The 14,951-nt window shown below is 52.6% G+C and overlaps 3 protein-coding genes across 3 annotated transcripts; all 3 read right to left on the reverse strand.

Moving 5' to 3' along the window:
- Window positions 1-2,427: 2,427 nt before the first annotated feature.
- PV07_09464 (uncharacterized protein) lies at window positions 2,428-7,551 on the reverse strand (the record flags this gene model as incomplete). The annotated part of the gene is made up of 13 exons (XM_016396724.1): window positions 2,428-2,541; window positions 2,599-2,862; window positions 2,919-3,122; window positions 3,174-3,649; window positions 3,704-3,871; window positions 3,919-4,111; window positions 4,169-4,695; window positions 4,814-5,014; window positions 5,924-6,083; window positions 6,142-6,916; window positions 6,974-7,145; window positions 7,207-7,451; window positions 7,507-7,551. 12 exons carry the CDS (start codon window positions 7,549-7,551, stop codon window positions 2,681-2,683), a joined length of 3,348 nt encoding a protein of 1,115 aa, XP_016246580.1. The 3' UTR covers window positions 2,428-2,541; window positions 2,599-2,680.
- Window positions 7,552-8,082: 531 nt separating this feature from the next.
- On the reverse strand, window positions 8,083-9,655 carry PV07_09465 (uncharacterized protein; the record flags this gene model as incomplete). The annotated part of the gene is made up of 1 exon (XM_016396725.1): window positions 8,083-9,655. The coding sequence occupies one exon, from the start codon at window positions 9,653-9,655 to the stop codon at window positions 8,162-8,164; it is 1,494 nt and encodes a 497-aa protein (XP_016246581.1). The 3' UTR covers window positions 8,083-8,161.
- A 561-nt stretch (window positions 9,656-10,216) lies between these two features.
- On the reverse strand, window positions 10,217-11,221 carry PV07_09466 (uncharacterized protein; the record flags this gene model as incomplete). The annotated part of the gene is made up of 1 exon (XM_016396726.1): window positions 10,217-11,221. The coding sequence occupies one exon, from the start codon at window positions 11,219-11,221 to the stop codon at window positions 10,217-10,219; it is 1,005 nt and encodes a 334-aa protein (XP_016246582.1).
- Window positions 11,222-14,951: the final 3,730 nt, after the last annotated feature.

A 14,951-nucleotide genomic window follows, 5' to 3' on the forward strand; every position in this document is an offset into this window, starting at 1 on the left:
GGCTGGGCGATCGGTCAGGAGTAGAAAAAGCATCAAGGCGATGCCGATCGAGATTACTCCCTCCACGGCAAATATCATCCGCCAGGTCCTGACATTGCCGAAGCGGCTTAGCTTCAAGATCCCAGAAGCCAGGAGGCCTCCAAAGGCACCCGACACAGGAGACATCGACATGACCATTGCCAGACGGAACGTGAGTTCGGACCTTCTGTACCATCGCGAGAGGTAGTAGGCAATACCGGGGAGCATTCCAGCCTCAAACAATCCCAAAAGAAATCGGACCGCGTATGCGGTGGATTTGCCGTGGACGTAGCCCATGCAAAGGGTCATGACGCCAAAGCCGAGAGTGGTGGATGGGAGGAACCACCCTGGCCCGATCAGCTTGCAGATAAAAGTGGCCGGCATCTCGAATGCGATATAAGAGACGAAGAAGACGGTGAGGATCCTGTTGAAATCGTAGCCTGTGAGGTGTAGATCTTTTTCGAATCCTGCCAGCCTCGCGTTGCCTGTTTGGCGCGTTAGCATGCTGGCGACATCCCTGGTTTGAGGGGGAGTTGGAGTTCACCAATGCTAACTCTGTCGAGATTTCCAAACAGGTAGAGGACAGCGACGAGTGGCAAGATATACAAGTCTATCTTGTGGCGAAGCCGTGTCTCTGCCTTGGGATCAAAGATGATCAGTGGGTTGCCGTGTCTGACACGGCATTAGCAGATTTGCCTTAGGGGTTTGCTTATTCGGCGGAAACACTCACGCATCGACTGCCGTATGTCCACGCTCAGCGACATCGTGTGTGGTGGCAGCTGCGGTATCTGTGGCCCTTTCAATAGCCACAACGGTCGGGACGCTTGCATGCGTGGCACCCGCAGAGTCCTGCTTCTCCATAGCGGGATGATTTGTGATCTGATGGTGGCAAGAGACAAGGAAGCGAAGACCGTTGCGACTCGAAGGATCCTTGGGAACTGGAGTTATTGTCTGCTGCTGTCCAGGCCGTGGTCCCGAACAAGCATGTGAGCAGCTAGGGACGCAATGGACCGCGTAGTCCCGCAAGCAGAAATGGGGAGCGTGTCTCCCGGCCGAAGGCCAATAGCCCTGAGACCAAAGATATCCGACGGCAGACCCAGGTTCACCAGGGAGGACCGAAGGGTTCGGCCGGGGAACCCACACCTCACTCTCCACAGTCTACTCTCCACAAGTCCAGGATGCTCCGGAGGTACAGCAACTTCGGAACTCTTCCCGAAATATCCGTCAGAACGCGCCCGCGGGGAACTATTGATGCGAGGAATAGCATTTCGTGTCCTCGGTGGGCACCTGTAAGCCCTCTCCGTTTTCGTCAGTGCCAACTTCGGGAGGCGGGAAACGGGGGATTATGTATAACATTCAGACGTTCTTGCATCGCGAATGATCACCAACAAAGATTCGAGGTGAAAGATGAGCGGCTCAGGGACAACGCTCGAGGTCGAGGGGAGACCGCCGACCCTCTTCCCGCCTGCCGATCTCAGTCGTAGAACGGCCAAGCTGATCACGTTCGAGGAACATGCGGTCACGCCGTTTCCGACACCGACCACTTCAGTGACGTTCGAGACATTCCATCCGACGTTTCTCGAGGGGTTGAAAGAGCGGCTCAGGGACGTCGATCTTCGCGTGAAGATTATGGATGCCAACAATATCGCGGCCCAGATTATTTCCCTGAACCAACCCACGGCCCAAGCCTTCACGGATCTCGAAGAGTGTAAAACCTTCTGCCAAAAGGCCAACGACTTCATCTACCAGAACTACTGCAAAGCCTATCCGAACCGGTTTTTTGCCTTTGCCACACTCCCGACCCAGAATGGAAAATCCGCGGCGGAGGAGCTCGAGCGTTGCGTTCGTCAGTATGGATTCGTCGGGGCGATGATCAATGGCTTCACTGCCACTAAAGATCCCACTAAAGGCCTCTATCTCGACGATGAGCAGTTTGATGCGTTGTGGGAAGTTTCAGAGAGGCTCGAAAAGCCAATTTTTATTCACCCTCGTGTCCCTCTCCCGTCGAATATCAAGGTCCTCGAGGACATTCCGATCTTGCACGGTGCCCCTTACGGCTTCGCAAGAGAGACGGTCGAGCACGTCTTCAGATTGATGTACACGGGTGTCTTCGACCGCTTTCCAAAACTGAAGATCTGCTTGGGCCATTGTGGAGAAGGTCTGTCGTGGATCTTGCCCAGGACCGATACAACATTTAGGATGTACTCCAAAGGTGATTTTTGACCCCATCCCATTCGGCTGATTGGAAACATGGGTGCTAACGGGTGAACAGCTGCCCAAGGTCCGAAGATGAAGAGGTTTCAACAGTACTTCCAAGACAATATCGTTTGCAACACAAGTGGAATGCCCAGGACCTCGGCCCTTCTGAATCTGATCGCAGAAGCAAAACCGGTGCATGTCACCTTCTCCGTCGACTATCCTTATGAGAGCGTGGCCGAGATGAGGTCGTGGTTCGAATCCGTGCCCGTTTCCGATGAGACATGGAAAGACATCGGCTACCGTAATGCGATTAGGATTTTCAAGCTACCCTTAGACTTAGATCAGTGACTTCTCGCAAAAGGGTTCACATAATGAGCATACTCAGCAAATCTACTAGATCTGCAAACCATTATACTCATGGAAGCGAGACTGATGGTCCACATCCACATTCTTCTGTAATTCATCAGAGCCAGGTCCGTCTGCTGTTGATAGGAGGCTGTAAGAAGTTTCCCAGGTCCGCTTCAGCAACAAATTGTCCATTCATCCAGTCTGACGGAGACAGATCAAAAAAGTCAAGCTCAGAAAGCCCATGGGCAGTGACAGTGCCCAGATTGTTAAGAGACCCATGATCAGCTGCGTCGTTCACTATCGTCGGATATGTCAGTGGAGCGGAGTGTGACAGAGACTCGGGACACACTGACGAAGCAGCAAAGAGCACTGGTGGACTTTCCCCAGATACCGGCGGCAACGATTGCCAATATCAGAACCAGGTCCAAGTGTTTCAAGGATTTTGACCGTGTCTTGAATGTTGCTGAGCAAGATTCTATTCTCCAAACCAGATATCTGCATTCCATATCTGCGGTTGATCACGATGACGGCAAACACCACCAGGGCTGAGCTGAAAGCTTTTTATGTTGTAATTAGTAGAATGAACTGCTTGGCGATAGGCTACCTACCGTAGTAGATTTGAAACCACCATGTTGTCGACGGGCGGAACTGATACCTCTGATCAGAAGCTACGGACAAGAGAGCAATCATCTCGAGCGCGGAACTGAGGCAACACTCCAGGCTAGATTGGCCAAACTGTTGGAGGAAATCATCCTTCTTCCCATGTCCATCATCTAAAACGTCCAGTCCGAGGAAGGAGGTGGCCATCGGCCGATGCAGCAACAGCCGCGTATGGAGATACCTTAATGTGAGAATAAGGCTGAACGCAATGTCATCAGCAGAGTTTCGATTGGCTGCCGCCAATCGAACCTCGTCCTGGGAAAGGACGCGCAGAGGAGAGGGTATGGCAGACTTCCATCGTGCCAATTCTACCTCAAGTGACATGATTTGGTTGAACAGGAATGAGTTCGGAGGTCGTTCTTCTGTCTTGACGTTGTTCTGATATACCCTTTCCAATATCTTCCCCACAATCGCGTAGATCTTCCTGCTCTGGGCGTCAGTCGAATCGAATCACGAACTCCGGAGGACGTTTACCGACACCGATTCGATGAATGCGGCAACGGACGAGGATTTTCGCATATGCATGGACGACTGAGACGGAGAATCTCCGTCATCCAATACATCCAAATCGACGTCGACTGGCAAACTGATCCTTTGAAGCTCTTCTGGAATGGTTTGTGGCCGTCCAAACGTCATTGAGCATGTCCTGGGGAGGTTAGATTCTTCATCAGACTGCCTGTTTCCAAGTCTTACTTGTCCATAATGTAGCACATGTGCCAGCACCTTTTCATAATCTCTTGCTCCCGTGGATTATGTTTGGTGCGTTCTGATGGCGAATGCAGGCCGATCTGAAAGGCGGCTTGGGTACAGAGCCCTTGAACGGTCCAAGTGCGTGCAGAGTGCTGCGTGCCCTGTAAAAATTGGAGCATCAATAACAGCGCCTGAACTGGAGAAAAATCGGTCAGCATAGATGTCCAAACAATCTGTCCTTCTCAATTCTTACGAGTTTCGAGATTGGCAGGCTGGAGAGCAATGTCGGGAAGCAGCTTCAAGGCTCTCTGGAGAAACATTTCCGCGTCGGTCTTTTCTTGCGGGAAGCTAACAGCTTCACTGGTGGCAAAGGCCATCATGGTATTAAGAAGGCACAGCCATGAGCGCCTCACACCTGACAAAGTAGAATTCCCCGCTTTGGTGAAGGCATCTCGAAAGTCCTTTGGAGAGAGATATGGAAATAGCATCCCAAACCCCGAGAAGAATGTGTCAATATACCGAAGCACTGTCGCCCGCGGCGGTAGCAGAAAGCAATTCGCATCTTCTAGACAAATGCCGTCGGCTCTTCGGTGTCGGTTCACTGAAGGCGGTCGCGAGAAAGATGTGTCGTGGAAACCGTGGGTTGCATTCGCTGTAGAAGGTTGAGTTGCAAGTGGACGTAACCGCCGCAAGGAAGCATCAATATCTGCAAAAAAAGCAGAATTTGAGGAAGGACCTTCTGAAATTAGCGTCCAAATCCCAATGGTGGAGGAGGAGAGACTCGCCGAAAAATGCAGAGGATGATTCGTCCGCAAAGGTGATCAAAACCATGCCATCTACAGTATCGCTTGGCCGATTGTCGGGTTTCGGGGTCACGATAATATCGCTTGAGATCGACCTTGAATCGGACGGGGCGGCCATCAAGTCGCGATCAGGCTCCCAAGAGGCGTTGCCACTATTTTGCGGCGATATGAGACCCTGGGTACGTGGGAGCAGGGCGTCGCTGTCGGTAGTTTTGCCGCCTGTATTAGACTTCGAAGTGAGCAATCGGAGCGTCTCTTCCATGGCACTTAACCGCAACTCGAGATGAGAAGGGGTCCTATGCACGCGGATGTCAGCAGACAGGCGGCGCCTGGAATAAAGGGCAACGTCTCCTCACCCCTGGTCTGCCACAGCATGCGACTCGTTTCTTGCTATTCGCGAGTATACGCAGGTGAAGTCCATGTCCAGACATGTGCCACAGCTGGGTCTGATACCGTCGCATCTTGTTTTTCTAGCTCGACACGACTGGCACGCCAGAGCGATGCGTTGTCTCTTCGACTTGCGCTCTGACACATCGGCCCAAGTTCCATGCGAGGTAGCCATGAAAGAATTCCCAGTGTGGTTTCTCTCTCCGAGCGCAAATCACGAGCACTCGGCGTGATGCAAGAGGTCAAGGAGGGAAAAGGGCTTAATAGCGCTATGTCATAGATTCTGGTGGGCTGTCTTCGAGAGAGGAGAGAGTAACGAAGAGGGAGAGTCTCTGAGAGACGACAATATACACCTCGACGCGTGGTCTAGATTGATTCTTCCTAGCCGGTTTCCCCGATGGACCCCCGTACACGTGACTGTACTGGCAACGAGCGCTCCTGGACCAAGGGGCTCCAGTGACTGGGGAAGGTAATGCGGGGATCTGTAATGACCGCGCCAAGGCGACTGTCATCCCAGGTCCTTGGCCGCTAGTTACTGCTCTATCATTATTCGTACAGACCACCATAGATAGGTAGGTACCTGTGCAATCCCTTCTGCATCTGGATTCGAGAAATGACACTGATACGTCGCCAATGGTTCTCGTGCTAAATGCCCTTCATCCTCTCCTTAGGGACACTTCACCCATTCACCCGATCTTCCGATTGATCACGCTCGTGTCCCATTCATGGATTGGTCTGAGTGCCACTTGGTTGACATGGCGTTTCTGTCCTCCCCGAATCTCATAAATATTGTCTTTAGTTCCGTGTACAGACCTAACCCATGAAGAGAAAGCTCCCTTCCTATGCCAGATTGTTTCCATCCGCCGACCGGCATATCCACAGCTCTGACTGGTACTGAGCAGTTGACGCCCACAGCACCAGCCTCAAGGGCTTTGGAAACCCGGAGCGCTCTCTCGAAATCTCTAGTATAGACGGATGCTAGAGAGTAATTTGTCAGCTTTTGGGAACGTCCCAACACGGAGCGACGCTCACTCACAGAAGAGTCCAAATTCGACATTGTTCGCCTCGGCAAGCGCTTGCGATTCGTCTTGGAAAGTGTTAACAATGATGACAGGGCCGAAGATCTCCTCTGTGTACGCGAGAGAAGACTGTGGAACATTCTTCAGAATGGTTGGCTCTATGAAGGAGCCTGCAGTGCCATGTCGCCGTCCACCACGAACAAGAGTCCCATCCGCTTCACCGGCGGCGATAAGCCTCTGAATGTGAGCCAGTTGCTTCATATCCACCTGAGGTCCCTGGAAAGTGGCTGGATCAGACGGATCCCCCAGGCTGACTTTCGACATGAGATTTTGCAGCTTTTCAATATACTGATCGGCCACGGATTCATGGACAAGTACTCTGCTATTCGCCTGACAATGTTGGCCGCTGTTGTGATTAATGGCGAAGTGTGTATACCTGGCCGCGGCATCGAGATCGGCGTCTTCGAATATGATTGCAGGTGACTTACCACCAAGTTCGAGAGAAACGTTCTTGAGGTTCGAGTCGGCCGCCATTTTCAGAATTTTTCGGCCCGTTGCAACCGACCCGGTAAAGGAGATCTTCCGAATCTTCATATGAAGTGAGAGCGCGCTTCCCGTCGGTGTTCCAAAACCACTGATGATGTTCACAACGCCTCGAGGAAATCCACACTCCTGGATTAGAGAGGCCAGCTTCAATGAACTTAGTGGCGCCTTTTCCGACGATTTCAGCACCACGGTGTTCCCGCAGATTAGAGCCGGCGCGACCTTAAAAGCAAACATGATCATAGGGACCTAGGATACGAAATATTAGCGTGGATCTTAAATATGGTGTATGGTTGCTTAGCTTACATTCCACGGTATAATTAGCCCGACGACGCCATACGGTTGTCGAACAGTAACATTGAGGAAGTTCGGCGACTCGAGACTCGACTCGCCCAGGATGTGATTTGCGCAACCGGCGAAATAGTTAAAGACTCCGACGCAAGCAGGAATGTCCATTTTCTTGAGTAATTCCAACGGTCTAAATTCCGATCGTCAGTCAAACAATACTCGTAGGTGATGGGTCAGGGAATGCTACTGACTTGCCCATACAAGCCGAGTCGAGCGCAGCAAGCTCCTGCGCATCGCGCTGAATGAGCGTGGCTAATTTAAAGAGGTAGGCTGCTCGCTCGTGGGCTGCAAGGGCACTCCATCCTGGGAACGCTTTGCACGCCGCATCCACGGCAAGATCAACGTCCTCTTCGAGCGCTTCATGGACCTCGCATATCTCTCGGTCGGTGTAAGGGTTATGAATCTTGAAAGTTTTGTGTCGTTTCCCAACCACAAACTGAGTCCGTTAGGGGGCCCTAGATGTCGCTTTCTTCAGGGGAATACAAACTGACCTGTCCATCGATAAAAAGTCGAGTTTCAGGGTTGGATTGACCCATTCTGCAGGCGAGCGACGCTACGCAACGACAGAGCAGCAGTCCAAGCAAGCACGCAGAGCAGGGCTTGTACAATGGACCGCAAGCTTATTTACTACATCTTTCCCTGGCGTCAGTCTTGACCCGTTCATGGGTTTGTTTGCCTTCCAATTTGGCCATTCCAATCGCAGGGAGGGAAGGAGGAAGGAGAAAGCGCGTTCGTTCCGGGAGCATACCCGAAATATCCGGTTCCCAGTCGGAATCTGAGTCCAGCCGAATGTTGCGCCAAGGAGCCGGTGCAATGTGAGCAGTTCAAGCTACCGGTCTTTGGAACCCATGTGTGGCATGGGTGGGAGCGTAGAGCATTTTGTGACTGGTCCCACCCCCGATGCAGGATCATGTAGAAACGAATACAGGGTTTGTGCAGTTCTTATGACTATTCGAGCTACTAAGCATGTATCCACAATGTCTGCTGTTCTGCTAGGTCGATATACACACAGGAAGGGGCGCCGGATCTTGATGACCTCTGATCTCTAAGGAAGATAGTCCTTGACGATCAAGGGCTGACAGACCCCAGATCTGCCCTTTTTTGGGTCGACACTTGCTTGGTAGCTATCTCGTATGTACTTGGTAGTTATAGCTTGACGTGAACGGCCTTGATCTGAGTCATTTCCATCATTTCCTCGAAACAATCGTCCCTTCCGGTGCCAGACTGTTTGTAGCCGCCGAAAGGCATCGTCAAGAAGTGAGTGCCGACAGTGTTGACCCATACAGTGCCGGCTTGAATGCGTCGAACCGCTTTCTGTGCCGTGACCATGTCGGACGTATAGACAGCTCCGGTCAATCCGTACTCAACGGCATTGACCTGTGCAAATAAGGCATCCTCGTCGTCCCATTTGATGACTGACATGACAGGGCCAAAGATCTCTTCCATTGCAATGCGCATGGTTTGCTTGACATCGGCGAACACTGTCGGTTCCACGAAAAATCCCCCTTTCGTGTCTTCTGTGCTCGGCACTTTCCCACCCATGACGAGACGCGCACCTTCCTGTTGACCGAGGCTGATGTAATGGAGAACGCGATCCTGCGCAGCTTTGCTTACAAGCGAACCCATGGTGGTGGCCGGGTCCAGAGGATTCCCGGGCCGGTAAGATCGAGACAACTTATCCGCCACTAATGCCAGGACCATGTCGTGATGGGAGGTGTGCAGAAACACGCGAGACGTCGAGCCGCAGGACTGGCCGCACCAACTCCAATTCATGCCTGAAACAACGCCGTCGACCAGCTTATCCAGGTCTGCATCGGGATAGGCGATCAAAGCATTCTTTCCCCCCAGCTCAAATGAAGTCAGCTTGAGCGTGTCAGCGGCCGCCCTCTGTATTGCCCGGCCGGTGGGTAAGCTCCCGACCAAAGTGATCTTGCGGACGATTAGATGGCTGGCGAGCGTCTTGCCACAGTCTATGCCCCCAGAAAGGACGTTCAGGACTCCCGGTGGAAAGATATTTCCAATGAGTTCCATCATGCGCATGGCTGAAAGGGGTGCCTGCTCCGGCGATTTAATGACCACCGTGTTCCCCATCGCCAGGGGGGCAGCTAATTTGAAGGCCGTAAACATCAAAGGGTGGTTCGATGCAACGATACGCGCCACAACGCCCAACGGCTCTCGTAGCGTGTAGTTGAAGGTGTCATCTCCAAGATGTCTCGTTTCACCCACGACCGCGGGTATCATTCCAGCAAAGAAATCGATCGTATCGGCGGCCATGTGCGCATCTCCCGCCATGATGGTGATGGGGCTGCCAATGTTGAGTGCATCGAGCATGGCGAGCTCCACAGCATTTTCGCGCAAAACTTGCGCGGCCTTCCTCAAAAGCTTGCCTCGTTCCAATGGCTCCACGGCTCTCCAAGCAGGGAACGCCAATTGAGCAACCTCCAGAGCCGCAACAGTGTCCTTGACACCTGCAAACGCGACCTTGGCAACGATAGTTCCTCGCCCGGCATTCACGGTTTCGCGGTACTCGCCATCTTCCGGGGCGTGCCATTCTCCTCCGTAAAACAAGTCGAGGCTCTTTGGCATGCATTCTTCTACCGAAGGGAGCTTCTCCGGCAGTGGGTGTGGCAAGCGGCCCATGGTGATTGCGCCCTCGTTCCGTGTTGCGACCGCTTCCTCAGCTCGATTCGACAATCATAGGCCGTCCTTCTTGTACTTAGTCCATCTCGATGGCTGTTGTTCCTTTGTTCTTTTAACGCGTCTGTGTCATGAGCGGCTGGCCTTCTGTGGTCAGGATGGAGGACAAGCCGGATCCGACGTCCGAACCCGAAATTACCGCACTGCTCACCTGTTCGGTTCTGAGGCTCACGGACTTAACGCCGCTCTGGCGAAGAGTTGGGCGAATGTTATTATGTGCACAACATCAAGTACCCGGTCTGTTCCCGGACGGAATGACGACGGTGAAGTATATCCCGGTCAACTCGACGGAGGACCGCACGGGGGAACGGCGGAGTATATCTTACCTTGCGTAGAAGTGCGTTCTTTCATAGCGCAAGTGTGCATCGACTCGAAAACGGATTGTCGACACTCCCACAGCGCGTTGCGAAAGTCGGGTCAGACTTGGCATTGCCTTGGAGCGCTCTTCAATTCCTCCAGACTACACAGAACGAAGGGGCGCAGGAATCTCAGAAGACTTGGATATCATTGTGTTTTGCTATTTTGGACTCTGGATTCCTTCATCGGCGCGAACAACTCTTCAATGTCCATTTTCTTCTCAATCATGCCCTGTTCAAAGAGATATTGAACCAAAGTTTCCAAGGTTGTTCGATTTGAGTCGATACCGTAGGGCCAACAGTCATCCCCGAATGTCTCCTTGATCTCCTCCAGATCCTGGGCCAACCATGGCAACATGTAGCGAAGCGTTCCCAGATACTTCATCCGATCCATGGCCAACCTTTTGGAATCTTGGAGAGCGTTAAACAGGGAAGTGGTGATGAATTTATGACGTCCCCATAGCTCTCGTCTGACCACAACAAGATGCATAATAGGGAAGATGCCTGTTTGTTTATAGTAGTCTTGTTCCACCTTGCGGTAGTCTGGAAACAGCCTGCGAACATGTGGCGTGGAGTTCAGACAATCTGGGATGTCAGGCCCAATGATTGCATCGATGACACCATCTGCAAGTAACCCGTTGAGGGACTTGGAACTTCTGTTAGGCACGAGGCTGACGGACTTCGGCGAGGGAAGCACGGATGGCTGTCCATAGGGTCCGGCCTTGTTGACGTTGCCCTCGATCCAGTTGATGGTCGCGAGGTCTACGCCGTACTGGTGCATGAGAAGACCACGAATCCAAACGGCGGCGGTCATGGTGTACAAAGGCACTCCAATCGTCTTGCCAGCGAGGTCTTCAGGGCGCTTAACCGTGTGCGTGTTGACAAAGATGAAGCTGTGGCGGAAACATCGAGAGGGAAAGGCCGGGATTGCTATGAAGGACCGATCACCAGCGGCGTGCCGCGTGACATACTCTGAACTGGAGAATTCGCTGGCATCGAATTCGTGATGCCCCGCCATCCGGTCGAATGTTTCGCGGGGATGTTGGATCTCAATGAAGTTGAGAGACACTCCGGAAGCCCGGACCTCCCCTGTGGCCAAAGGAACAAGGCGATCGTAGAGGCCACTGGCGAACGAGACTGGAATCCCTGCCATCTTCTGAATTGGACTTCTGTTCACCGAGAGTGCGGACGCCAGGTTCGGGCCAAGCGAAGGACACCAAAGTGCATGGCTTTATGCCAGCACATATGAGGTTTCGCTGGAAATCTCGCCTATGGTCCCCGGGTATTTCGGCACGTTTTCAGATCTGGCTGTTACTCGCATTCTCCACTCATTCCCCTCCATTTCCTTGTTTGCCTCTAAATTCCATCCCTGCCACCTTACCACTATTAGGGACTCAGTGGTCCAACGCTGTAGATTCCCCCGCTACATTTATGCTTCACGTCACTTAGTTTAAGCTTTCCCGCCGAGGAGAGCAGATGGTTGACCATAATTCTCATGGTGAAAACGTTCATGCTTTCCCGCAAAGGGTCGTTTTACTTTCGCAACTGAGCACTCAAGCTCGACAAGAGCGCTGCCGAAAATAGAGGCCGATGCTTCAAGAAGGGATGAACTGTTAGATGGTAGTCTGCTACGATATGTTTCTCGATTCACAATCCAACTTCGACAGGGATTGATCTTCTGCTATTAGAGCTCTCGCTTGTCTGGTACGTTCAAAAGGGTCGGGAGTCGCTGTGCGGACCTTCCTATATACATTGCTCCTTGGTCTTTGTCGACTCCCGACTCGCTCTTCTGCTCATCAATGGATACTCTGCCACTAAATCCGGTCTTGAGAGTCAACCCGGACAGTTGGCCATCTGTCAAGACCCCTCATTTTCTTTTGCGGAAGTATAAATCACACTTGCCATTTTGGGGCCGAATCGTGAAGAATTCAACGTGGGCCATTGTTTCGGGTGTGGTCCAGGGCGCGCAGACGACCTCATACGTACGGAAAATATGGCCTAAGTGAATTCGGAGCTGCATGTTTCCCAGGCTTGGGGTCGTGTCAGCGCCTCCAGCCCATGTGATCGCAGCAAGGACAACCACTTACTTCACACCAATGCAAGAGCGCGGTCCGGCGGAGAAGGGGAGATAATTCAGCTTCATCGCGGCCGAGGGATTGAACCATCGCTCGGGCCAGAAACTGAAAGGGTCGGGGTAGACTTTGGGACTGCGGTGGTTTGTATAAGCCTGCATGCCGACGATGGTGCCCGCGGGTATGAAGGTGCCTTCGATGGTCAGGCCGCCATCGGGAGCGAGTCGTTCCAAGTATGATGGAATGGGAGCGTGTATTCGTAGCGCTTCCCGGCAGACACCATCGAGAAACGGCAGTTGAGACAGTTTTGCAAACGTCAACGGCTCCGAGGCATCGGGAAAAGCCTCCAAAAGCTCCTCATATAGCTTTTGCTGGACGTCTGGCCGGGTGGCGAGTTCGTAAGACGCGAACATAGCGGTATTGGCCGTTGTATCCGAACCCGCGTTGCTGAGGAAAAGACTGTCAGTATCATTGGGTCCTCGGATTTCCGCAAATTCCACCTACAGGATTTCCATCATTTCTGCGATGATTTCTTCCGGTGAGAGCGCCTCCTTCGGATTCTTCACGGCAGCCTCCTCTAAGCGAGCGAGAATGTCGACTCGGTGTCGATGGCCCTTTTCTGCTCGAGACCAGCCATCCCGAGCCCGAATGGCATACTATTCCGCCTTTGTCAGCGAAGCGACGACTGCATTCTTCATGGTGCTATTGTACATACTTTGGCGATTTCATCATCAGCGTTGATCCAGTTTTTTGCGGTCTCCGGGCTCAAGATCTTCAAGATTGGAATCACGAAGGGGAAAGGCCCAGCCTGGTTCCACGACATCAGCCAACGCATCCGGGTCGGAGGACTCAAAACATTCTTACTAGACCATTCCGTTTGTTTCGGTACTCGACGTGGCGGATGAAATTGTCGTCTTCTTGAACAAGCATGCCAATCTGCTGTCCAAAGGCAATATCGGCCACGACATCGAATGTCAAGTACCGAAACCACTTGAAGCAATCTACATGCTCGCCCGTGTGATCCCAGTTCTCCAGCCATTTCAGAAACCTTTCCAAGTGGAACCTAATGACAGGCTCCATCTCCATCAGATTCTGGTGCGAAAATGTTGGCAACAGGGCCTTCCGACGGAGGTGAGCTGACTTGACGTCACGTATACCAATGCACATCTTCACGTCATGGTACTTGAACCCCTCGTATGCGGACGATTTGGTGGCCTTGTTGCTGTAGATGGCTTTGACCCCTTCGTCTGAGGCCACACAGACTTTGTTGGGCGCGATGCGAATGACCGGTCCATAGTGCTGATGTTGTTCAATAATCCAACCAGCTCGTTTGCCGGTGAAAGACTGGACAAACAGAGGCAAACGAGAGACTTTTGCCAGCCACGGGCCAGGAACGTGTTTCAGAGGATTGCTAAAGTATTGAACAATCTGGAACACGAAAAAACCTATGCTCAGCCCGACGATGCCGACAAGGATAGGATGCTCGCATAGATACGGCTGTAATTTTGCTGTCGGCTGCATCTTTGAGAGTACTTGCCTCGGCGTGCTTACAGTGGCCGTTGGGATCGCATCTTAGGCTCATGGGTGAGAAGTCATTATAATACCCAAGCAGCTATCTCCCACGACCTGCAGATCAACGCAGCCATCGCGTCTTGTCAGAGTCCGAGGCCGAGGAGGCGAGGATATCATGATTGTAAACAGAGGACTTCGACCGTTTGGCCGAAATTCTCAGACCTGCCGGCTATCTCGGGTTCAATCTTCCGGCCCCGATGGCATCCCAAGCAACCTAGACATTAGAGACTGTGTCGGAAAACATGCCGGAGGCAGGGTGGAATTGTCTACCCGACGAGCGTATCGTAAAACTGAAGAGCAGCAATCGTGATGCCGCGGGGATTGTGGAATTTGTGAACGTCGTGATCACCTGAGGACAAAGAAAGATCTGCCGGAGCCTGTTCTCGTGCCTTGGACCTCATCTCTGACCGCTCTTTTCATGTTCCTGCCATGGTTATAGACACTACTTAGTATGGCAAGGGAATTCAGTGGCAGTTGTGGTTTGAGGCAAAACCTGGCCTCGCCGCCTGAGACAGCCTCTGCGGCGGTTTTGACTGGTGATTACAGTGATCCATATACGGTGAAAAGGGTTTGTGTGTCGCAGCCGGGACCGCAAGAGGTTCTTGTCCAGCTGGCATTCACCGGTGTGTGCCACGGAGATGTATATGCACGAGATGGTGGCGGTCCAGCCCCGAAGATCCCTATTCGGCCATTGGTCGGAGGCCACGAGGGCGTTGGAACCATTGTCGCCATGGGCACGGCAGGCATGGACGGGTTCAGGATAGGGGATGTGGTGGGAATTGCTTGGAGAAGTTATGTCTGCGGCACCTGTAACGCGTGTAAGCACGGCGAAGAAAACCATTGTTATAATCAGCAAGTCACTGGGTCACATCGAGATGGGACGTTTCAGGGTACGTCGACGTTCCGCCACAGGCAACGGGGCCCGAGTGGAACCTAAGTTCTTCCCGTCATGAGGAGGCCATCTGACGAATTTTACAGGATATGTCTCCTTCCCAACTTCTCAGCTGATCCCTATTCCGGCGAAAATCTCTCTGCCGAGTGCCTGTCCCATCCTCTGCGCGGGCGTCACTGTTCATACCTCGCTGCGGCTGATGAAGCCACAGCCGTCGAAATGGTGCGCCATAGTCGGCGCTGCGGGCGGTCTAGGTCATCTGGGCATCCAGTATGCCAAGGCCATGGATCTGAAGGTGCTGGCGATCGACGGGAACGGGGCTGAAAAAGAAGCGTTCTGCAAAAAGA

The sequence above is a fragment of the Cladophialophora immunda genome (genome assembly GCF_000835495.1).
Source record: "Cladophialophora immunda strain CBS 83496 unplaced genomic scaffold supercont1.5, whole genome shotgun sequence".
Lineage (NCBI taxonomy): Eukaryota > Fungi > Ascomycota > Eurotiomycetes > Chaetothyriales > Herpotrichiellaceae > Cladophialophora > Cladophialophora immunda.